Below are 25597 nucleotides of genomic sequence, written 5' to 3'. Positions count from 1 at the left end.
CGGACATTGTGAATGCACGGGCATGCACAATACACATACATAGAAATGTAAAGTACAGAAAGGGAAGTACAGAACGCTTGTTGAAGAAGGGGGCGGTCCATCTGGGAAACCATCAAACCTGACTGAACTGGAGAGGATCTGTAAAGAAGAGTGGCCCAGAATACCTTCCACCACAATCCAGAGCCTAGTTGGAAGCTATAGGAAGCGTTTAGAGGCTGTTAGTTCTGAAAAAGGAGGATGCACAAAATATTGAGTCATTTTTCTTTTGCGATGCCTAAATTTATGCACATGCCTAATTTTGTTGAAATAATTCTTGCACACTTTCTGTAAATCATATAAACTTTATTTCACTTCTCAAATATCACTGTTTGTCTCCTATAAGATATATTTAACTGGAATTTTTTATCCAAACAACCAATGATTTATAAAGGAAAATCATGAAAATTTACAGGGGTGCCCAAACTTTTTCATATCACTGTATTCACAAAGAACAAAAGAACATCACAGAGGAGCGAATCTTGTAACAAAAATAAATAAATATAAAATCAGCTACTTGGTTAGGCAGAATGGAACAGGAAGTCACAACCAGGAACTCATGGTCTTCAATACAAGTTTTAATCATATCGGAATTGAATGGTTGTTGCTGGATCTACGAGGATGAATCCCTGCAGTTGGAACATGGAGCAGCTTTCACCAAACAGTTGTTTGAGAATTACACATGGAACTAACAGGTCTTTGTCTTCAGAACATCTACGGTGATACAAATTGACATTTAGACAAAAAATCATCAGCTCACAATAAAGCATTATTGTATTCCATATGTGTTTTCAATGAAAGAAAAAAGAGATGACAGAAATGTAGTGAACATTGTCAGTGTTGCAAGAACCAGATTCAGAAAACATGATAAGCCCGTCTGCCAGTTAACAGTGTGAAATCTATTCAATGGTTCCTTCACTTTATAAAACACTGAGCTTGACTGCTTTTTCAGCCTTTCCTACCAAATAGAGTTTATATTAATGAATCAGTTGAAGACAACACAGCATTATAATTGTCACCCGGCTGAGCTGCTTTGCAAACTGTACCATACAAACAAGGACTGTGTTGTATTTGGTGCTATATAACTAAAGTTGAATTAAAGTGAATGAAGAGACTCCTTCTTTTGATGTGCCAGCTCATTGTGGAGCAGTGACCTGAACTCGCAAGCAGGCTGCAGACAGATGTTTGTTTAAGATAAGACAGCAGCAGCAGCAGATAATCAATGCAAACCTCATCAATACTGTGGAGATAAGCCAGCAGCTCCCTCTGAAAATATCTCCAGATAACGGCGAAGAGGGTTGAGAGCCACAGGGTGAGCTAGAATACAGATCACTCTGTTTCCAGAAGCATTGTGGGTTGAAACATATACACCCACTCTTATATTAATTTTTTCCCCAAAGAAATTCACAACACTGAAACTTTCATGAGTGCACGTAGTTTAAAATAAACACTTTCGGCTGCGAAAATCCCATCTGAACATCTTTGTCCAGGAAAAACCTGTAGGCAGATTTTTCCAAAAAAATCTTATCTTATTCACACACACACACACACACACACACACACACACACACACACACACACACACACACACACACACACACACACACACACACACACACACACACACACACACACACACACACACACACACACACACACACACACACACACACACACACACACACACACACTGAAGCATGAGTGAACAATCATCTCTTCACTTCAGATTTAACAGCAATAATCTGCTGATTCTGCTTCAGACTGATCAACCTCATTTCTGTGAAGCTCTTCTTTTACAAAACGATCAGAGGAACAATCGGTGTGAGAAACAGGATGAAGCTGGAGGAGTTCCTCCTTCTGGCTGATGAACGATACCAAAGCACCTCCTCCAAGCCATCTGAGGAACACAAACCATTGCAAGTACATTAATAGTGTTTTTTGTGTGATCATGGTCACTGTGGCTGGTGTAATAACACCCTCCTATTCGTGCTATGCAGCGTCTGGCAATTAGCACCTTGATTTCCATTCTAATAGTTTTCTGTCTTTTTAAAGCCACATCCACATGAGCCAAGACTATCTTTTTTCTTCCAGAGGTTGTCAAAACAAATTGTGTCCACACGTCACTATGAACATGGCTCAACATGAGCCTTCGGGGTATGTAGTACACCTGCCAGGCCTTTAGGGGCGCTGTTGCTCACCAAATACACCAAAAAGGCAGAAGACACAGACCACATAGAAATGTAGAAGTAGACTGCTGCTCATAGACTTGCATTTAACTCTGAGTTCTATAGGTCTATGGCTCCACTCCTCCTCCTCCTAGCGTCTGGAGCTTTGCTGCTCCACTGGAGCTTGTAGTCCCTAATTGTTGTGGTTATTCGATGACATCGCAGACTGGTGGGGGGGTGGGGGGGCTGATTACATCATCGCTTTTCCGCAGATGGTCCGTCTTTGCCGTCCACCCCTCACAGCTGACCTGGGGTTTTAGAATCCCCCCAGTCCATAAAACCTGTTTTCAGGCTTCTAAAACGCCGCCTTGTGTGGATGATCGGCCAATAACAGCAGGGTTCTCGTGTGGATGGCCCAGAAAGCCGTTATCAGGAGCTTCTTTCACTTTCTCAGTAGGACGTATCTTATCTGATCTACTTCTCTGGGTCCTTAAGTGGCAGGCTTTTCACCAGAGTATAAAATCAGAGTCACTGTATAGATCAGGATGTACACGTGATATACGATGTTTGGGCCCAGTGGCTCCTGTGAACCTCCTCTATTCACATGTGAAGCCAGTGGTTTTAAACTTCGGTTTTAGAATGGACAGTGATGCTAAATTGGACTCTGAGACAAGAGACTACAAACATTTGTTTTCTTAGGATGATCTATACTATAATTAAAAAAAACAATCTTTGTTACGTAATTTAATCATGTCCTTCAGGGCTTCTGTACAACACTGCTAGGAAGTGAAAGGTTTGTGGTTATCATAGTTACAGATACAGTGGCTGGTTCAAAACTTTGTGTTGCTGTGGGCCGAGCTGTCAGATGTACCACAATGTCTCACACAGCTTCCAGATGTCCTGACACTTTCCAGAGAGAAGCAGCCAAACTCTAGATTCTACACAGATACAATATCATCATGTGTTATGAGCCTGTGCAGTGTCTTACCGCAGTCTTTATAGAAGACGTGTGGAAAGCAGTGCAGAGTGCCGTAACCACAGCGGCAGTATGAACAGCCCTTCTGCACCCACTCACCATGAGGAATCAAACCACAGCTCCTGCAGACACACAGGAAATACAAATGACGAACATGAAAATCGAGTTCAAATTCTGCACCGGCGCTTTCTTCCAACACTTTGGCCATGAAAAAAAAGCATGTTCACATGTCATTTGACGTGTTTTACGCTGGCCCACAGGAACATGGACAGTCAGTGAGAAACAGCAAATAACAACATTCAAGCCAACATCAGATTTCACAATCTAGGTTCACTCATGGAAAATGTAAAAAATATCCGTGGTAATTCAAACTTGTAGAAGTTCCTCGAGTCTGTGTATGTAAGGATTTCTATCCACTGAACTTGATGTTAAGAGTGAGGCATGAAATATAAAGATTTTTTCTCTGCCTCACTGCTAATTATTTAGTACTTGTCACGATTTTAAATCTTGTTTTCACACAATCTCTAAATTGGCTTGTTAAAAAAGATATGTCCTTATTTGTACTCTTTGATTTTACAGTATAATCTTACATCTAGGTTTGAAAACGTATTCAAGATTTCTAACTGAGTAAAAATGACTTGTTGCATGGACAGATAAGTACAGTTTTTGAAGTAATTGTATATATTTTTATTAGTGCTGTCAATCAATAAAAAACATTCTACCATTAGCACAATTTTCTGTAATTAATTGCGATTAAATCACATTGTTTTTGTACTGAAGACTGAAGCTTGTAATGGATATTTTTGGAAAACCACGGAATTAATGTCGTCTCCACACACACACACGCAATATTATAATTAAAAGACTATTTTATTATTGCTAATGTTCTTTTATCTTTGTATGTAACTGTTTCGCTCCAAGATCAGCAAAATAATAACATTAATTAATAAACATCTAACATAAGTCTGGGTTTTGACAGAGTGCAGCTCCACCACTTTGAGAATTTGTATATTTATACAAAGTTGTGAATGTATTACATGAACAAAGTGACAATAATATACTGTAATATCCCCACACACACACCAGAGAGAGAGAGAGCGAGAGACAGCAACACCCATTGAGAGAGAGTGAAAGAGAGAGGAAGAGAGACAGCAATGCACAGCCGAGCACACCCAGGAGAGCCTGGGAAAGAGAAAAAGAAATTAAGATTTTACCTGCAAGTATTTCCTCCAGGTTTAGTAGTTTGGAGGCTCCTGGTCAGCCAACATGGCAAACTGCTGTTTTGCTGCAGAATTACTTCTGCGGTTGTTAAATTCGTCTTTACAAAGTAAAGCTAATGACTATCACTTTCTCAATCAGCTGTCAGGGAACTCTTTAAAGTCAAACTTTCTGCCTTAATATTATTCCACAAGGTGTTGTGGTGCTCTGTGTTCACGGTGCTGCGTCCAGATGCTCCAGGAAGGCAGTGAAAAAACCCGGAAACAAACAAAACTACCGTGTGTACATTTTTTTAACACATTAAACGTTTCAAATCAATCAATTAAATGATCATGTTATTTTTGACAGCACTAATATTTCTATCTTGCTTTTTGCCGTGCTGTGTCTTGTGTGTACCTGGAGCGCTGGTCGTACTCGCAGCTCCTCCCGGTGAAGAAAGGTGGACAAGCACAGAAGCTGCCCAGGATACATGTTCCTCCATTCTTACAGCAGCTACGACTCTGCTCAGCACCTGAAGAGCCCAGAAGAGTTAGAACTGAGAAGGTCTCAAACTTTCACCTTAGTTTATTGTAATACTCAACCTTTTCAAAAAAGTGTGTATTCTGGAGACACCAACAAAATGTGGTTTTTAACATTCAGGTGAGGCGAGTTTGAGCGTAAAAAAAAATAGTCGAGTACCTACAGGACATAGGAAACTAGGATTTTCAAACAATGTGCCTGAAAATGTAGTGAGTATTCATATTGATTTGAAGTTTTTAATCACAATAACACTCATTTTAAGCTCTGAAGGAGGTGGAGGCACTTTCCCTGTCCAATCTCGATGTTCCGTTTCGCTTCCCTGCACTGTGTCGTCAGACTCAACATGAACTTCCTCAGCTAAATTCAGCAGAAAAGAATGACATTTACAAAAACAAAAAGTTTTTGCATGGCGAATGAAAGCAGTGAGGCCTGATGGCATGTAGGTGAAAGATCACATAACAACATTAAAGGCTCTGCTATGTCAGATGGAGTCAAATCTCTGCCACATCGACAAAATCTAACAGTGAAAGTGGTGAATTTGTCACCATGTATTAGCTGATCTTTGCTTTCGCTGCATAGAATTTGTCCAAATGACACAAGTCTGGTTCTTCAGATAGGAACCACTCCACCCCACATTCTCCAGACCAGGGCTCCGGGTAGCATGTGGTTCTTTAGCTTCTCTGTAGCGGCTCCATGAAGCTTTCATTAACTCCTATGTCAGTGTGAACATTTGATCTAATTTTTAGCATATGTATACAGTCGACATGTTCAAAATCACTCTGAACTCTTGGCTACAAACACATTTAAAAATGACACAATCATTAAAGTGGCTAAAATGAGAATCGCCAAAAAACTGCTAAAACATATAAAAAACAACAAAACAATCTAGAATAAAACAAAAATGCTTAACAAATGCAAAACTACCGGTACTTAAAAAAAAGAGCCAATAGTGTTAGAACAGCCAAAATGTTGTTTTTTTTTTAAATGACGTCTCAAAAATGCTGAAGATGGAGGGTGAAACCACTACAGTGTCCTCCAGGGATTAATAAAGTGTTTCTATTCTATTCAATACAGCTGAAAATGCCGTGAAATGTTGACCATCCTAAATCATAATTGAACAGTTATAAATGCAACATAAGAAAAAGTTTTTGAAAATACATAAAAACTATAACTATGAAATGTTGTGAGCTGTGTTTGCCTGATTTTAAAGGTAACATATGTGTTGTGGTTCCAGTTAAATCTGATTTGGTGCAAAGTGACCTTTATGACTCTCTTGGTCATAAAAGATGCAGACCACTGCTCCAGACCATCAGCAACTGCAGACTTTTTCAAACTGTAAAACACTTTTCGAAGTGAAACATTTACACGCTCCATAAACAAAATAAGAGTTTGCAGAGCAGGAAGAGTTGGTTGTCCACCTCGGTCACATGTAGAACCAGAATCCGACTGTTTGTTCCACATCCCTTCACAAGGTCTCAGACCTCAGGTTGAGCCTCCACTCTGTATCTTTGACATAAACCAGAGTCCATGTGGCTGCACATTCCTGGGGTCTCTGCTTCACATCACCAAACAGTGAGAACAAACAGCAGAAAATAACAGGAACACACTAAAACAACCTTTCAAAGGCTTGGCTTGTTTTTATTGGTTACTTACACTTTACTTTTCTTGATTTCATACAACGGTCTAAGAAACTAGTTGGATTTCCTACTTCCGATTGTAATTGTACTGAACTTTGAGCCAGTTTGTCAGAACTCTCATGTTTCTGTGGGTACATCAAACACCTTTTCAGGCACTAGGTATTTTTTCACTAGGTGACAGAGACACCACAGAGATTTTTAATTTATCAGTAATCTAAACATACCGATATGCAGTGTGAGAAAATTAAACTTTGTGACTTCACAATCACAATATTTGACTTCTTGTACAGAGAGATTTTATTCTTTGTGTGACAGACAACAGAAAAGATTACCATTACCGTGGTGGCCCACACCGACTGTTGACATCCTGGGAGCTGAAAAGGACTAAATTTGGGACTGTGACCACCTCCATCTTCCCCGACAACACCGTAAATACAGCCCAAGCCCTGGCTTGGTTTAATGATGTCTGACCCCAGATCAGTGAGGTCCCGGGTGTACGGTTTGGACTGCTGTATCCAGCTGGCCTCTGCATCACGCATGATGACATAGAAATGGAGTTCAGATTCCACGAAGAGGCCAAGGCGTACGCTGGAACTTTAAAAAAGTAAGAATTAACTGTGCATCGATACAACTTTTCATTCTTTACTTCAGCCTTAAATCACAGAGTAATTCATTAAGATTTTTCTTAGAATTTCCCCCGAACTAAGATGAAAGTCATTCACAAAGCATCTTCAGCCCTAAGAGATCTCCTAAAGTGGAAAACCATTAAAAGTAGTGAGGAGGAATTTTGAGAAGCCTAAAACGTTCTTAACAGTCACAGACCCACCACGCTCTCGACCCCCTGCAGTTTGCCTACGGGGAAAAGGTGGGTGTGGAGGATGCCATCATCTTCCTGCTCAACCGATCTCTCGCCCATCTGGACAGTGGCAGTGCTGCTGTGAGGATTAAATTTTTGGACTTCTCCAGCGCATTCTACACCATCCAGCCTCTGCTCCTCAGGGACAAACTGACAGAGATGGGAGTGACGTGGATTACAGACTACCTGACTGGCAGACCTCAGTACGTTCCACTGGGGGACTGCAGGTCCGACACTGTGATCAGCAACACCGGAGCACCACAGGGAACTGTACTCTCTCCGGTCCTTTTCACCCTGTACACCACGGACTTCCTATACAACTCTGACCTCTGCCATGTGCAGAAGTTGGCGGACGACACGGCCATAGTGGGTTGTATCAAGGGTGGACAGGAGGATGAGTACAGAGAGCTGATCCAGGACTTCGTCACATGGTGCGACTCCAACCACCTGCTCCTCAACACCACCAAGACCAAGGAGATGGTGGTGGACTTTAGGAGAACCAGGCCGCACCCGGAGCCTGTTGGGATTAAGGGGGACTGGGTGGAGGTGGTTCACACCTACAAATACCTGGGAGTGCTGCTGGACGACAAACTGGACTGCCAACACAGACGCTCTGTACAGGAAAGGACAGAGCCGTCTGTACTTCCTCAGAAGGCTGGCGTCCTTCAACATCTGCAAGAAGCTGCTACAGATCTTCTACCAGTCTGTGGTAGCGAGCGCCCTCCTGTACGCAGTGGTGTGCTGGGGGGGCAGCCTCAAGAAGAAGGATGCCGCACGCCTGGACAAACTGGTGAGGAAGGCAGGCTCTGTCATTGGCTCAGAGCTGGACAGCCTGACATCTGTGGCAGAGCGACGGACACTGAACAGACTCCTGTCCATAATAGACAATCCACAGCATCCACTCCACAACACCATCTCTATAATCCACAGCATCCAGTGCACAACACCATCTCTATAATCCACAGCATCCAGTGCACAACACCATCTCTATAATCCACAGCATCCACTCCACAACACCATCTCTATAATCCACAGCATCCACTCCACAACACCATCTCCAGGCAGAGGAGCAGCTCCACTGACAGACTGAGGAGATCCTTCCTCCCCCACGCCATCAGACTCTTCAACACCTCTCGGGGGAGGCCTTAGGCCTTAGCGGACACAAAGCCCTGGACTTACTACACACACACCACGCACCTTGAGAGACACGCACGCACGCACGCACGCACGCACGCACGCACGCACGCACGCACGCACGCACGCACGCACGCACGCACGCACACACACACACACACACACACACACACACACACACACACACACACACACACACACACACACACACACACACACACACACACACACACACACACACACACACACACACACACACACACACACACACACACACACAGCTTATCTTAATTATTGTCTATTGCTTAATTATTGTTTATACTGAAGGTATATTCTTCTATTTTACCTATTGCTTTTTTTTTTTTTAACCCTGCATGCCCCTGTCTTTCCATATTGCTGCTGCTGGAACTGTGAATTTCTCTTGGAGATCATTAAAGTATCTATCTATCTATCTATCTATCTATCTATCAGTCAAGAAGACGGAAAGAGAAAGAGAAAGGAAAGACGTTCTCCGTTTGTTTAATGACAATGATTTACTGATACACTAGAAGCTCCATCGTGCAGGAATAATGCTTGTTGTCGACCTCGTCAGGGAGGATCTTACTTCTCCCACACAGCGAAGCAACACAATAACGCCAGAGATGAAGGTGATCACGACATTGTGGTACGTCGCTACAGGGAAGCTGCAGCAGAGGTGATGACTGGTCGTCCCAACCCTCCGTCAGCAGAGTGTCAGTCTGACCGTCACGTTCTTTCACGGCCCCACATGGGTGGTCAATCACTGGGATTGATGACGGCTGTGTCCACGTCCTCCATTAATGTCATAATAATACATTAAGTGGTAAAAATAACCAGCATGGACAGAAAAGATAACAGACTGCATCATACAGAGCATCTTCCTCTCTAACAACCAATCAGCTCTCAGCAGACTGCATCATACAGAGCATCTTCCTCCCTCTAACAACCAATCAGCTCTCAGCAGACTGCATCATACAGAGCACCGGGGTCAACCACTCCTCCTCACTAAGATAAACGTTTGTCAACTCCTTCCTGAGTTACTCTGAGAAACTTCCTGAATCAGCTAAGATTCCTTACTAGGAATTTTTAGACTAAGTTAAGAGCTCTGAGAGACTCTGAGACGCTTCTTAAATACGGGCATAGGATCACTTCAAATGTCCCTGGATTACTACAATTTTCCACTCAAACTTTAACACTAAAGCCAGAGGGGCAAAATATTTTGCTTACTTCAACAAATGTTATATCAGATAAAAATGGCAGATTTCTCATTGTTGTGGGTTCGTTATTTCATTTTATTTTTATAGTCTTGCTGATAAATATATATTTCCCCAATTTTGACAACCCTCAATTAGTCAAAAGGGGTTTTGAAAAAATTCTGCCATAAACAGCTATTCGTTCATTTTTGGGCGTGACCTAAACCGTGTCATGAACCATACTTTAGACTGCTCTAATCTCAAAACTCAGTGCCTCCTCAATGTCACAATGTATCTCTTGTACGTTCCACAACCCCCAGAGGCAGTAGTTCTCACAGTGCCACACATCATACTATTGTTATGTTAAATCATGGCCCCCTCGGTGTAGATATTCACTGAGGGGTATTGTCCAATATTGAACAATAATATTCCATTAATCTGAGTGCAGCACTTCGTAACCGTCGACTTGATTTGCAAACAGAATTCGACCTCACTTCAACATCTGAAGCTGAACGTCTTATGTTGTACTCTTGCAGCACATGTTATGAGTCAGGGAAGCCCCGATCCACATGTTTTCACGTCTGATCCGATCCCGATACCCCAATTTGGTTATCAACACTATTCTGATACCAGAGCTCTGTTTGTCCATCCATCCATTATCTACCACTTATCCAGAGCCAGGTCACAGAAGCAGCAGTCTGAGCAGAGTTGCCCAGACTTCCCTCACCCCAGACTCTTCCTCCAGCTCTTCCAGTGGCACCCCAAAGTGTTCCCAGGCCATAGACATAGTCCCTCCAGGTGTCCTGGGTCTGCCCCGAGGCCTCCTACTGGAGGGACATGGCCAGGGGACATCCGACAGTTCTGTTTGCTTTAATACTACTATGATCATTACTGTTGATTTAATATGAGGCCATAATAAACTCATCTCTACAGTAAAATATGAAATATACGAATGTATGCATGTTTTCTTTGAAAAGACAACTTGAGGTTAGTAGAAGGTGAGAAAAGGAAGCAGTACAAACTATTTGTTCACTTTGGACAATGTGGGGGTCTGAGTGACGTCATCATCTCATAATAAACCAGTTCCATCTTTAAAACCTCACTCATTCTTTAGCAACACAGCACAAACTGCAGAGTTTCCAGCTCTAATGCAACACAAAGTATTGGGACTATTTTCAGGGAGTTTAGCGTGAATTGCCTACTACAGCAGAGGAGCTGCTGTTCATTGTTTTGATGTCGTTCTCCTCGGCAAGCTGACGTTTTACAATGGTGACGTTTGGCAGCAGAGTGACGCCTCGCTGTACAACGGCTTTGCTAAAATCCACGTCGATGTGATGCTTTGTGGTGTTTTGAGTGTGAAATTCATCCAAACAGCAACGTGTTGTCATGAAAAGTCAGATAGCACAGTGCTGCTACGCTAGCCTGCAAGCTGGCTGCAAGCTGTGGAACGGATTCCTGACTTATTACTCCGTCTCTCATTGAGTCCCGCCTCCATTCAGGAAATCCATCCCACAGTTTGCAACGAGCAGAGCAGCGGCAGGGAAACACTGTGAAGTCAATTCATTTTTATTCTTCCCTGTACACATCAGAATTTCCAGAAGCTAAGCTGTCGAGCTTTTTCTGCTATTAATTACATACAAAATAATTAAGCTCCTGGTCCAGATGGCTATTCAATTGGATTTTATAAAACGTTTCTAGAGAAAGTGGCTCCTTTATTGTTAAAAATATATAATGATTCTTTGCCACCAATCCTATGTCAAGCCATTATATGCTTACTCCTGAAGAAAGATAAAGACCCTGAGTTGTTCAGCACTTACAGACCCTCTCCTTAATAAATGCTGATGCAAAGATTTTGGCAAAGGTTTTAGCACTTTGTTGAGAAAACATTCTTTCATCCATCATATCCAAAGAGCAAACTGTCCATACTTAAATTTAGTTTATTCCAAAAGTAACTCTGTCTCCAGAATTGGTGATTTCATGTGATGCAGAGAAAGTGTTTGACAGGGTAGAGTGGTATTATATATATATATATATATATATATATATATATATGCCTCCAAGCTAGAGTATGCATGAATGGAATGCAGTCCAGTTACTTTGCACTGCCTCATGGCACTCATCAGGGCTTCCCCATGCTATTGCAATAGAACTGTTTTTCTGAGTCTCTTCCCTGTGTTCACTGGCATATCACTGGCTGGAATAGAACTTAAATAATCATTGTATGTGGATGATTTATTATTAAATCTCACAAATCATGCCAAGGTGATCCATCTGATTTTATCTGCTCTTGATATATTTGCTTCTTTTTCTGGCAATAAGATTCACAAAAGAGAATGTTACCCAGTTAACTCCTCTGCAATACAATTCCCAGCAACAGCTATTCTTTTCAAACTAAGCCCCACCTGATTTAAATATTTTGGAATGAATGCTACAAGATCTCTTTCTTCTCTACAATCTTCAAAATGTTCTCCTCCAATTTAAAAAAAACAATGTGACCTACAAACATGGTTTTTGGGAGTGAGCCGTCCAGCCGTCATTTGAATGGTCAATTTTCAGAAGAAAATAGCGGATGTGTTGCTCAAAGCCGTCTAAAATGTGTGTACAATGGCCATCACAACTGGTCACCATCTAATTTTGCCAAAATTCATCTTCACCAAAATATCGCGAACTATCGACTTGCGCGAACAACTCGCAACTGACATTGGGTTTTGCATTACTCTCAGTCACGAGCAACATGATTGGTCAATTGATACCATGTGGATTACTATTGCAACAACACATCATCAGTAGGTAAAACTAACCTGTCCCACTCCGGTCTAACCAGCTCACGTTCCCTATTAGTGGGTGAACAATCCAACGCTTGGTGAATTCTGCTTCACAATGATAGGAAGAGCCGACATCGAAGGATCAAAAAGCGACGTCGCTATGAACGCTTGGTCGCCACAAGCCACTTCTCCCTGTGGTCACTTTTCTGACACCTCCTGCTTAAAACCCAAAAAGTCCGAAGGATGGTGAGGCCCCGCTTTCACGGTCTGTATTCATACTGAAAATCAAAGATCAAGCGAGCTTTTGCCCTTCTGCTCTACGGGAGGTTTCTGTCCTCCCTGAGCTCGCCTTAGGACACCTGTGTCACCGTTTGACAGGTGGACCGCCCCAGTCAAACTCATCACCTGTCATTTGGACTGATTGGTTCATAATTCTCTGAGTTGGGGCAGACGGGAGGAATTTGGACAAATGTTCTTTCCAAAATGCTGAGGAATAAAATCTGCAGAATCCACACAGTTGGGACTAATTCTATGGACCTAATATCGATCCAAATGTTAATTTCCAAAATGTTGACACGTGCTTGGATAATTGCAGATCATTCATGCTTTTCATTGAAGAATAAAATATTCTTTGCTATGAGAACGTTGATTTTGATTGACAACCATGCTTGCTTAAATGTGACTGCGACATTCTAAGGCCTTGGGACTGAGCTATAGGAGGCCTGCAGATTACAAATAAGCATCTAATATTCAATTAAAAACGAATAAGAGGATAATAGAAACTATTTCAGAGGTTAGTCTACAGGTGCTCAGTTTAGGGGTGCAGATAGAAGCGATGTGTCAATTTCAGGGGGCATAAACAAGTACCGTATTTTTTGCACTATAGAGCGCACCTGAATTTAAGCCGCAACTGCAAAATTTAACAAAAAGGAAAAAAAAGAAAAAGAAATATAAGCTGCACTTGACGATAAGCTGCAGGTGGTCCACGTTGTAATGGGGCAACAATTTCACTGGAGGGACACGGGGATTGTGCATGTTTTCATCAATTCTAGCAAATCTGTATTTCATAGTGCTGGAAATTCCTGCACACAGTGCTGTGTTGTGCCTGTTGTGAGCCTGATGGGAAGCCCGCAGATAGAGACACATAGAGACACATACATGATCACCAAGAGTTTTATCTCTGTTGATAAAAATAGTTTATCAGTTATTTGCTGATTGTGATTCTGAGGAAGATTCCTCAGCCAAGAATGCAACACGTCGGCTTTATGATGCACCTGAACACAACATTGACAGCCGCACACAGAGACAGAGACAGACGGAGAGACATGGAGACACAGAGAGACAGATACATGATCAGCCAGCGTTTCATCTCTGTTGATAAAAGTATTTTATTGGTTATTTGCTGATTGTGATTCTGAGAAGGAAGATTCCTCAGACACAGAGTCCAGCACGTTAGTTTACGTGATGCACCTGAACGCAGCATTGACGGCAGTCGGACCTCAGGAAGCAGAACAAGACGAGCTCACCAAGAGCACAAATGTCACTTTTAAGGCAAGTGTAGGAGAAGCAGAGGCTAAAAACAGCATGTATCCACATGCGGAAGTAGAATCTGGCGGCATGAAGCCCGTTAACCCGGACAAAGCCATAAATCAATGCAGTGTTCAAAGTGTTTGAAAAAAGTAGCGGCTTATCGTATGGTACATGGTACAGGTACGAATTAAAACCCTTCACCAATGAAAAGAAGCTATTGCCTTAAAAAAAGATACAAGTTTTTAACAAAGCAATAAAGGATTTTGCATGCATCAGTAAAAATGTCAAAGAGAAACGAAAATATATTACTGTTAAGAAGCAAACTGTGCATGTCACAATTTAGCATTTAGTAGTCCAGAATGCATTAAATGCACCGTTTAAGGTCTCTCTCTATCTTTTATTAAACCAGTTTCACAGTCCTGTTCTATGTCTTACATCCTTGCTTGCGTCTCCATTGCCATTGAACCCCTCTGGCTTTACAGATAATCCTGTGGTGTTAGAAACTCTGAAAAAATATGGTATCACTTTAGGCGACAATTCAAATTTTTGTCAGTCTCCTCCTTCTCTCCTTTACACAAGAATCAGAGTCCAACCATCACTTACAGATGATACTTTCTCCACCTGGCACAGGAAAGGGTTTTTTTGTTTCCAAGATCTCCATAAATATGTTTTTTGTACCTTCACAGAATTGTCAACAACATTTAGCTTGCCCCCTTCACATTTATACAGATACTTTCAAGTCAGACAGTATGCCAAATCTCTCTTCCCAAACTTTTCATTCCGACCTCCTCGTACATCCTGTTGAGGTGTAATCCATATGGGAAGTCCTTGGTGTCAAAGATCTATGACCAGCTCATGCCCTATGATGACTCTTCCAGCATCAAAATAAAAACTGCCTGGGAACATGAAGTCGGACTTCAGTTGTCAGAAAACTGGTGGAACAGTGCAACTGAAAATATTCATTCCAGCTCCTCATGCGCCTGCCTTTCTCTGATACCGTTTAAGGTCTTCTACAGAGTCACTTTCCTAAAGCCCGATTGTCAAGAATGTGTCCACAGGTTTCTGATCTCTGTGACAGATGCAACGCACCCTCTTGCAATTAAACCCACATGTTCTATTCCTGCGGGTCACTGAAACAATTCTGGGACAACTACTTTATCACAACATCCAAAATACTGTCAGGTGTAATACCAGTGTCCCCACATGTAGCAATATTTGGGCTTCCAGAAAACAGGACTCAGTTTACAAAAAACAACATTCACAAATGTACTGGCTACGCGCCGTCTATTACTCTTGTGGAAATCCGAGAATGCACCATCTGCAGTCAATGGCTCACCAATGTCATGTCATTCTTAAAACTAGAAAAGCTCACACATTGTATCAGAGGCAGTAGTGAAAGGCCTTTTAGAAAATGGCAGCCTGTTTTGTCTTATTTTGCTTCATTGACCACTCTGCCCCCTCAGTAATCCCTCCCTCTCTTCTATCTATTCAATCCTTTCCATTCTATTTTTTTCTACTTTTATATTATTAATCTATTTATATATTCATTATGATCATTAATATTTATTTTTCTATTGTGTTTTTTATTATGATTATTGTAATTTTGTATTATTGCATTTGTTTTGGCCTTGAGTTTTGTGTTCAGTGAATGGGTCACTTGCTTCCCTTAAGGTGCAAGTAGAATTTGGGATTTGGGGAGAAATGAATGCTTAACAACCTCTGTATGTATACGTCTGTTACCTTTTATTTGCTATAATAAAAAAAGAAAACATTACCATTAATTATTTTGTCAATAACAGAAAATGCAAAGCAAATCCAAATTTAGCACGTGTGTGTGTGTGTGTGTGTGTGTGTGTGTGTGTGTGTGTGTGTGTGTGTGTGTGTGTGTGTGTGTGTGTGTGTGTGTGTGTGTGTGTGTGTGTGTGTGTGTGTGTGTGTGTGTGTGTGTGTGTGTGTGTGTGTGTGTGTGTTGTGAGCTTACTGTTGGTGAGGCCGATGAAGGGCAGCACTGCGCTGGCGTCGCGGTGTTTACGGTCACCGCTGTTTGGAGAGTTCACCTGGGTAAACTGATCCAGGAAGTCCTGGGAGGGTCCAGCAGACTTCACCCCCATGGGGGAGGAAGACGAAGAAGCAGAAGGGGAGGAAGACGACGAGGCAGTCGGGACTGAGGCGAGCAACCCACTGTTTCCACACTTTTCTCCTTCACAGTCTGCATAATTAGAAAGATGTTTGATGAAGTTCGATCTAGTGTGAGCTGCACCACTGAGCCCCCATGTGATCATGTTTGATGCAAATCCAGAGGATGGATGGATGAACAGATGAACAGTTGGAGAGAAGCAGTGCTCTGACTATTACACAGACTGATGTTGATCAATGTTGTACCTCTGACAGTTCAGACATTGTGTGCCTGAATTAACAATTCATCAGCATTAATGTCAGGTACAAAATGTCCTTAAAACCATTTATACCTTTTCATGGTCTGAACACTAAGTGGTGCGAAGACGCTGTTGGATTAATAATTATCGCTATACTTTTCTTTCCCATAAGGAACTGCTGCATTTTTGACGGCTAAACATGCTCAAATTTGCACAACCATTTGCACACATATCAGAGCTGGTGAAAAAACTCTATTTTCTTTTCAGTGAGCATGAGTCTGGCAAAATGGCTCCTACAATCTTTACTTTGTAATGTCTACGATGGGCAGTTTGATTCACCTCTTGTTGGAGGTGCACTTGTTAGGTGCATGCAGTACGCTGGGCCATTAATACATATATTATTATTATTATTATTATTATATACAAACGGGCATCACGAACTGGTGGACCGCAGGTGGAGTCTGGACCCAGGGGCTGTCCCATTTAGACCCAGACCAACGTCCAGTCCCAACAGAAGGTTACTGATGGGTGGCTTCATTTTATCCAGCGCAGCTATTATAGTCTTTAGAGTAATAGTTTGGTGGATGAGGAAACGTACATGCAAGTACATGGGAGTTAAGCCGTCACACATAAAACCATAACTTTGACAGATGGAGACAGTTTACAATGGACAAAGTGAGAGAAACAGACAGAATATAGGAGAGAAAAAATGGCTGGGACAGAGGAAGTTGAGGAAAAACCAGAACCACATAGCACTCCCCAAAGAAAGAATTGCTGACGGTGAAAATCGAGCATTTGATCCAGAATGAGTCATTTCTGTTCAACCTTCCCTGTGAGTCTCATTTGCTCTCTTATTAAAAATGTCAATGTAAAACAGCTTTATGAGACAAAACATAAAGCTTTTGAAAAAACTCGCCACACAAAATCAGAAGTGAGATCACAGAGAATCAGTAGTCTGAGAGTCCACTAGGCTCCTTTACATTTAGGGAGACCCCGATCAGGTTTTCTGCTGCTGATCACCAATACTGATCACATGGATTGGCTGTAAATGTTTCAATTTCGTTATGATGAGTGGTACTGGCGAGATGATTTGGAAAAAAGGAACAATAAAACCCCATTAATTTAGATAAAAGGATGGTTTTACTTTTTCAAGAGAAAAAATACACAAACCTTGCAAAGAACAAGTGAAAATCACTTCAGATGACCTGCTATCAGTAATGCAATCTTTAACAGAGTGAAAATATCAAGGCTCTCAACAGGCTAAATGGTTCAGAACAATCTAATAAATAAAAGGCAACATATCTCAACACTGCCTAAATCAAATAATGTCCAACAAAAAAAAACCTTATTGCTTACATTTGTTATAATTTACAAAAGAAATGTCTGAATGTGCATCAATCCGGTGACTGTTAAACTCAACATTGCTCCATAAATCACTGGTGAAACTTAGAGGAGGAGAGACTTTCTTTAAGGAAACGTTGGGCTACGTCAGTACACTGTGTGGAGCTCTGGTAGGGCTATGTCAGTACACTGTGGAGCTCTGGCGGGGCTACGTCAGTACACTGTGGAGCTCTGGCGGGGCTACGTCAGTACACTGTGTGGAGCTCTGGTAGGGCTACGTCAGTACACTGTGTGGAGCTCTGGCGGGGCTACGTCAGTACACTGTGGAGCTCTGGCGGGGCTACTTCAGTGCACTGTGTGGAGCTCTAACGGGGCTACGTCAGTACACTGTGGAGCTCTGGTGGGGCTACATCAGTACACTGTGTGGAGCTCTGGTAGGGCTACGTCAGTACACTGTGGAGCTCTGGCGGGGCTACGTCAGTACACTGTGTGGAGCTCTGGTAGGGCTACGTCAGTACACTGTGTGGAGCTCTAACGGGGCTACGTCAGTACACTGTGTGGAGCTCTGGTAGGGTTATGTCAGTACACTGTGGAGCTCTGGCGGGGCTACGTCAGTGCACTGTGTGGAGCTCTGGCGGGGCTACGTCAGTACACTGTGTGGAGCTCTGGCGTTGCTACGTCAGTACACTGTGTGGAGCTCTAACGGGGCTACGTCAGAACACTGTGTGGAGCTCTGGCGGGGCTACGTCAGTACACTGTGGAGCTCTGACGGGGCTACGTCAGTGCACTGTGTGGAGCTCTGGCGTTGCTACGTCAGTACACTGTGTGGAGCTCTAACGGGGCTACGTCAGAACACTGTGTGGAGCTCTGGCGGGGCTACGTCAGTACACTGTGGAGCTCTGACGGGGCTACGTCAGTGCACTGTGTGGAGCTCTGGCGGGGCTACGTCAGTACACTGTGTGGAGCTCTGGTAGGGCTACGTCAGTACACTGTGTGGAGCTCTGGTAGGGCTACGTCAGTGCACTGTGTGGAGCTCTGGCGGGGCTACGTCAGTACACTGTGTGGAGCTCTGGCGGGGCTACATCAGTACACTGTGTGGAGCTCTGGTAGAACTACGTCAGTGTAAGGTTTACTCCCAGTAGGATGTAGCGAGGCTCCAGGTGAGAGACGGAGGTCAGGTCCTCCACCACTGAGAGGCTGGTCAACTGGTCCAATGAAGTCACTGATGTTCCTGGTGACTTGCTGAACCTTCTGACCGTCTCTCATGAGGACAGTGTCTCTCATGAGGACGAGTGTCACTCATGAGGACAGTGTCTCTCATGAGGACGAGTGTCTCAGCGAGAGCTGCATTAAACCGTCTGACTGTCACTGTGAGCCTCGGAAACTCTCCGGACTCCGTCAAGTGTTTGTTCTTCAAATGTCGGAACAAGTTTGTTGTGTTGAAACGTTCTTCCTCCACCACGTAGTTTTAACTTGACGTCACTCTCACAGATCTTAAAGTTTCACATTTGTTGTTGATGTTTCCAGCCAGGCGCCTGTGCAGTGTGAAGGAAAGGGGTTTTGTGACGGGCAATGAAAGGCATTGATCAGCAATCAGTTGATTACATGCAGAGGTTGATAGAACTAGGTTACAACAAGGCTACTTAAATATATATATATATATATATATATATTCATCCCTCCATCTTCAAATTGCTTTCAAACTTGTCAAGAGCCAGTCCCAGTTTACTCTGGGTGAGGACAGGGTCCACCTGGACAGGTCTCCAGTCCATCACAAGACAGAAACATAGAGACAGACAAGTACAAACTCACATTTGCATCTAAAAGCATTACAGTGTCACCAATTAACCTCATGCATGTTTTTGGACTGTGGGAGGAAACCGGAGTAAACTTACATAGATCACACTAAAATGTGTATTATAAAATGTAAATGATTATACATTCTGATCTTCTGGAATTTTTTTTTTCAAACTTGGCCTCTGAACATTTTAAACGAATACCCCTGACATACAACATACCTTCCTGATGAAAAGTCATCAAAGTGTTCCGCAAAAGTCACAGGGCGTAGCCATGGCGACCTCATTAAAATGTGACGGTTCACTCTGCTCTACGTGCTGCAATCGGACTGAAACTTTCCATGTATGGTCCCACTCAGCCGTCTTCACATCCCCCAGCCTCAATACACTTGTCAGTCGCAGCGCCACCTGGGGGCCATGCTTACAACAGCACAGATGCAAGGGCCAGTTCAATGCTGCTTGCATTGTTATTGTACCAAAGACACATACACTGTAAGTTATTTATCACGATTAAAAATCTATTTTTTGTAACATGATCATCTGGCTTGTTTTAAAACTTTATTTATTTTTAGTGCTTGATTTTACAGTCTATGTAACAAGTAATATTTACTTGTTACATAGACAGATAATTCCATACGTAATTGTGTTCTGAAATGTTTTGCAGCAAACTCAGTGCCTGTACCAGCATGACTCAGGTCAACTCTGAAGATAATGTTCAATCAGGTTTTAGACATTTCTTTCCCTCCTCATAGAAGGTCCTTCAGCCCATTGTGTTTCTTTCTTTTTGAACTTATTGGATGTTTTGTGTGGTATCTGTTTTGGCTTTAATATATTCTAGTTGAATTTTAGTTCCTGTACAAACTGAGCTGAATTTTGAACGGAAGAGAAAGGACACGATTCCTTGTTCATGAATTCACATTCAGGAAACACTGTTGGTGTTGTTCTCGCTCATGTCCTGAGTTTATTCTGATTTTTCGGAAATAATCAGCATGTGCCATGTATTTCACGTCAGTGTATTCAATTCCTCTTGAGCATTCATGTGTCTTTTGTGGCACCTTTATGTCATGCTTGTTTGGTTAAAATGGCTGACAATTTCAAATTCTTCTTCAATCAAAGTATCTGTCCCTGCAGGACTTTGCCTGAAAGGACTGAAGCCTTGTTCTGCAATGCAGATTGCAGGAAAAGATTTGAAACTTTTGGTTATCATATCAAATATATTGTTGTCGCAACAACATTTGAGTTGTGGTCATATTACATCCATTGAAAAGCACTTTAGGAAAAATCATTTTCGATTGATCTGAGCATGTGAAATCAGAGTTTCAGATGCAGCAGCAACAGTGCAGACAAAACTTTCCTCATATAACCAGTGTTTGAAAGAGAAGTGATGCCTTTTGTCAAATAGAAAATATGTGACGAACAGACCTGAAGTAGCAGCAGCACGGTGGAGCCAAAGTAGAGCACACAGCACAATCCTGGAGACACGAGTTTCACTGAGAATTCTTACAAATTACAAGCAGCAAGACACATGTGTGCAAATGAATGTGGCGTGGACTCACCTGGGCAGCATCATCCAGGTCATTTCCACCAACAGGAGGTCTTAAAGCCACTTTGTTTCTTGTGCAGTCTGACGTCAGGAAATTACAATCAAAAACGGAATAAATGCAAATAGTTTTCAGAACAAAAAGTCACGAGAGCCAATTAAAAGCTATACAAATGAAAAGTGAAAACATATCCTCTCTCGGGTATAGAAAGGTGAAGCAGACGGGATCCAGTGTTCTCTCAGTCTTCTTCCTCTCTGCTCTCCAGGTGCGTCTCCAGCAGGGGGCGGGGCTCCGGCTGACAGGGGGCGTGTCCTTTCTCTTTCTTTCTGTCTGGGAGGGAATAAACAACAGAGAACCCCGGACTCTACATTTCTACATGTTTGTATATTGTTGATACACATATGTGACATTGCTCCTTATGGGACATTTTGACTTTGAGTTCATGTTCTTCTAATAGTTTCCAATGCCACAAAGATCCAGTGTAAAAATGGACTGGTTTTTTGTGTGCATTTTCTTTTGCTTGAAACTGGAAATCTTATCATATATGGTCAAAATGAAAGTAAAACATGATTCTGCGAGTGATGTGAGGCCACAGTTGAGTGATTTTCTTGCTCAGTTTTTTCAATTTTTTTCTTTGTCTCTCCGGTCTTTTGTTTGTTTTCTCTGCCTCACCTCTCACATTCCCTCAACCCCACCTTCCCCACCTCTCCCTCTATACATATGTATATGAGGGTCTGTCCTCTAGCCAGCCTAACCTTCACATGTTAATGACCTGAGAGGAAACTCAGTGGAAATTTACTTAAGTACACAGCAAGGAGTTTTAAATCCAACTACTTTAAAGCAATTGAATGTATGTGCTTCCATCTTGCATAGTAAACAGCAAGTCAATTACAAAATCTGAATAAAGAGATCTTTAACTTTCAAATACACATGTAATATTTTTCATTGCAACATCCAATACAATATCGTGATGCATCTTGGTACTTTATTACTCTGTAATGTGTGTGTTCTTATACTTATTTTCATACTCACGTATGTGCCTATTATTTATATTTGTGAATGACAATATCTATCTATCATCCTTCTATCTATCTATCTATCTATCTATCTATCTATCTATCTATCTATTGTAGAAGAAAATCATACCAGTCTCTGTATGTAGTACTGTAGTACTGTAGTACTGCCATCAAATTGGCTCATGTAGTAGAAAGGATTCTCGGACAACTCGTCGACACCCTCAGGTGAATACTCGTCCACGGATGAGATTTCAGAATTTTTTGCACAATGCAATTTTACATTTAATTTCTAACTAATATTCTAATTTCTAATTGTTATATTTGTTTCATATATCTGTGCATATATACAGGGCCTCCCCCGGCCAAGTGGGGGCCCTAAGCAGGATTTTACTTTGGGGCTCCCCTTCCAATAACATAATAATAATAATAATAATAATAATAATAAGAAGAAGAAGAAGAAGAAGAAGAAGAAGAAGAAGAAGAAGAAGAAGAAGAAGAAGAAGAAGAAGAAGAAGAAGAAGAAGAAGAAGAAGAAGAAGAAGAAGAAGAAGAAGAAGAAGAAGAAGAAGAAGAAGAAGAAGAAGAAGAAGAAGAAGAAGAAGAACAATAATAATAAAATACAATTACAAACGAATCAAATGAACAGCCTCTATCAACAGTGGAACAATCTTTACAGATGCACGTTTGCATTTTCTGGATGCAAAGTCATCAATGAGCTCATCATTTGGCAGCTACTGTGCCACTTCTGAGTTTATGCTAATCACAGCCAGGCCACTCAACCGTTCTTGTGTCATTGATGAGCGAAGGTAAGTTTTCAACAACATCCCCACCTTCAAGTGAAGCATGAGCCTCTTCTTGTTTGGACTTTTTCTTTCTTTTGCTAGCTCCCGAATCGTATTGATGTTTGGAAGCCATCTCTCTCTCTCTCTCTCTCTCTCTCTCTACGCTCTCTCTCTCTCTCTCTACGCTCTCTCTCTCTCTCTACTCTCTCTCTCTCTCTCTCTCTCTCTCTATACTCTCTCTCTCTCTAATCTCTCTCTCTCTCTCTCTCTAATCTCTCTCTCTCCTCTCTCTACTCTCTCTCTCCTCTCTACTCTCTCTCTCTCTACTCTCTTTCTCTCTCTACTCTCTCTATTCTCTCTCTCTCTAATCTCTCTCTCTCTACTCTTTCTCTCTCTACCCTTTCTCTCTCTAATCTCTCTCTCACTACTCTCTCTCTACTCTCTCTCTCTCTAAGCTCTCTCTATCTACTCTTTCTCTCTACTCTCTCTCTCTCTAATCTCTCTCTATCTACTCTTTCTCTCTACTCTCTCTCTCTCTAATCTCTCTCTATCTACTCTTTCTCTACTCTCTCTCTCTCTCTCTACTCTCTCTCTCTACTCTCTCTCTCTCTCTCTCTCTCTCTCTCTCTCTACTATCTACCTGTAAACAACTGCCTGCCGGCCCATCTGACCGCTGATTGGTCAGATGGTGATGCTTCGCGCTTTCAATCATTGCGTCTCTTTTTCTCTCTCTCTCTCTCCGGCCTCGGATGACTTGGTGGCGGTGCTCTATGCTCCTCTCAGCAAAATGCAGCGCATCCTTTGCGCATTTGCAGAGAATGATGATACTTTATTGATCCCGAGGGAAATTCAATTCACTTGCGCAAAATGTGGCCCCCCATGGATCGCGGGGCCCTACGCACAGCGCGTGTTCTGCGTGTAGGGAGGGGCGGGCCTGCATATATATTTAGTATGTTATCACATGGTTTTTTTTATTCTCGTTTGTACACATGATGCCACCCCACCGAAACCTCAGCACTGCCGTGTGCTGGGCGTTCCAGCTGGCTAATGACTCTCAGTCATAATTTAATCATGTTTTTCATTTAAAGTCGCTATCGGAAAGCGTTCTTACGTGATGCACCTGAACACATCACTCAAAGTGGTCAGCTTCAAAGCGGCATTATCCCGTTCCCACATGGAGACACTACAATGTCTTTACACTGTTAAAAAGATATATTAGTCCTGAGCTAGATGTCAAAAGTTCTCCATATGTAATCCCGCAGTTTGTTTTTTTTTAAACCAGTGTTTGATGTCGGCACTATCTTTACTAGCGTAATGAAATGTTGTTATGCGTGCTGCGTCAGACTCACATGTAAGCTGCTGGTCTAATAGGAAAGCGCAAAACATCCAAGAGGGCGGCGCCCAAAATAGAGCTTACGGCAGCTCAGATGAGGAAAACATGACATAAATCTTTAATAAGCCATGAGAAATATGCAATAATACTGAAAAAGCATGTAACGTTGCCAACTGTATGAGCTCCGCAGCTTATTAACATGTCAGAAAGCAGCTTCCGACACGTTAACGAGCACCTGGATGCACCTGGAAGCTGTCATCTATGAAGTGGCATTTTCATTCTATTATCATGTCAAATATAGATATACATTGTGTTTTTGTGTCTGATACAGTTAATAGTCATTTCAATTATTAAATATGCTTTGAAATCCAATCCTTCAAATCAATAATGCTAAAAACAAATTGTTGTGAGTTGTGAGTTGTCTGGGTTTGAAGTTTTGTGGACGAGTTGTCCATGTACGGGTTGTCCATGTAGGAGTTGTCCATGTAGGGGTTGTCCATGTAGGAGTTGTCCATGTACGAGTTGTCCATGTATGAGTTGTCCATGTACGAGTTGTCCATGTACGAGTTGTCCATGGACGAGTTGTCCATGTACGAGTTGTCCATGTATGAGTTGTCCATGTACGAGTTGTCCATGTATGAGTTGTCCATGTACGGGTTGTCCATGTATGAGTTGTCCATGTACGGGTTGTCCATGTATGAGTTGTCCATGTACGGGTTGTCCATGTATGAGTTGTCCATGTACGGGTTGTCCATGTACGGGTTGTCCATGTATGAGTTGTCCATGTATGAGTTGTCCATGTACGGGTTGTCCATGTAGGAGTTGTCCATGTACGGGTTGTCCATGTATGAGTTGTCCATGTACGAGTTGTCCATGTACGAGTTGTCCATGGACGAGTTGTCCGCGCACCAGTAGAAAGTGTCTCGAGATATACCAGCCTGTGTCGTGAGGTCGGAGCAGATCTGTTGAACACCTGTGTCAGAGAGTGGGCGCCACTGCCTGATCTCTGTGCTACAATAATTGTTAAGTTTAATAGTATAGTTGTTTTTGTTCTATATCCATGACTGTGTTGATTTCACAGCATAGAACTATGGCTGTGTTTTCTATCTATGACTTCAGCTCTGCTCGGGACCAGTTAACAGTTACAGAAGTTTGTTTTGAAGGTTTTGAAGGCTGTGAAAACTGAATAATTGTTGCACTTTGAGGTCCATGTACATGGCAACACTACACAGAGCAACTGAAAAAGGATTCTAGGACAACTTGTCCACAAAAATGCAACCCGGGCAACTTGTCCACGGATGAGATTTGAGAATTTTTTGGAGAAAATAAATCCTGTACAATGTAGTTTTACATATGTTTGATATAT

General features: G+C 42.2%; 2 protein-coding genes across 2 annotated transcripts in view; both read right to left on the bottom strand.

Moving 5' to 3' along the window:
* Nucleotides 1-1493: 1493 nt before the first annotated feature.
* On the bottom strand, nt 1494-21731 carry tdgf1 (teratocarcinoma-derived growth factor 1). The gene is made up of 6 exons (XM_080510548.1): nt 21116-21731; nt 20982-21031; nt 16029-16256; nt 4792-4906; nt 3190-3299; nt 1494-1933 (listed from the first exon to the last, which is right to left on the bottom strand). The coding sequence occupies exons 1-6, from the start codon at nt 21136-21138 to the stop codon at nt 1830-1832; spliced, it is 630 nt and encodes a 209-aa protein (XP_080366674.1). The 5' UTR covers nt 21139-21731; the 3' UTR covers nt 1494-1829.
* A 2274-nt stretch (nt 21732-24005) lies between these two features.
* The window catches only part of LOC308140497 (uncharacterized protein), a gene marked incomplete at its 3' end in the record, with an annotated part of 33399 nt that continues 31807 nt past the window's right edge, over nt 24006-25597 (bottom strand). Inside the window, exons 7-8 of the mRNA XM_080510312.1 lie at nt 24691-25242; nt 24006-24018 (exon numbers count right to left, since the gene is read on the bottom strand). Coding sequence (XP_080366438.1) covers nt 24006-24018; nt 24691-25242 — 565 coding nt within the window. The remainder of the gene's footprint in view (nt 24019-24690; nt 25243-25597) is intronic.

Source organism: Blennius ocellaris, assembly GCF_963422515.1.
Source record: "Blennius ocellaris genome assembly, chromosome: 15".
Lineage (NCBI taxonomy): Eukaryota > Metazoa > Chordata > Actinopteri > Blenniiformes > Blenniidae > Blennius > Blennius ocellaris.
This window is presented reverse-complemented; position numbering and strand designations above follow the sequence as displayed.

What these genes read in the sequence shown, in the direction of transcription:
- tdgf1 (XM_080510548.1), bottom strand. Translation starts at nt 21,138, where the DNA reads ATGACCTGGATGATGCTGCCCAG. An exon ending in ACCTGGATGATGCTGCCCAG is followed by an intron (nt 21,032 to 21,115) that starts GTGAGTCCACGC and finishes TCGTGTCTCCAG; the next exon opens with GATTGTGCTGTGTGCTCTAC. An exon ending in CTTCATCGGCCTCACCAACA is followed by an intron (nt 4,907 to 16,028) that starts GTAAGCTCACAA and finishes TGGGCTCTTCAG; the next exon opens with GTGCTGAGCAGAGTCGTAGC.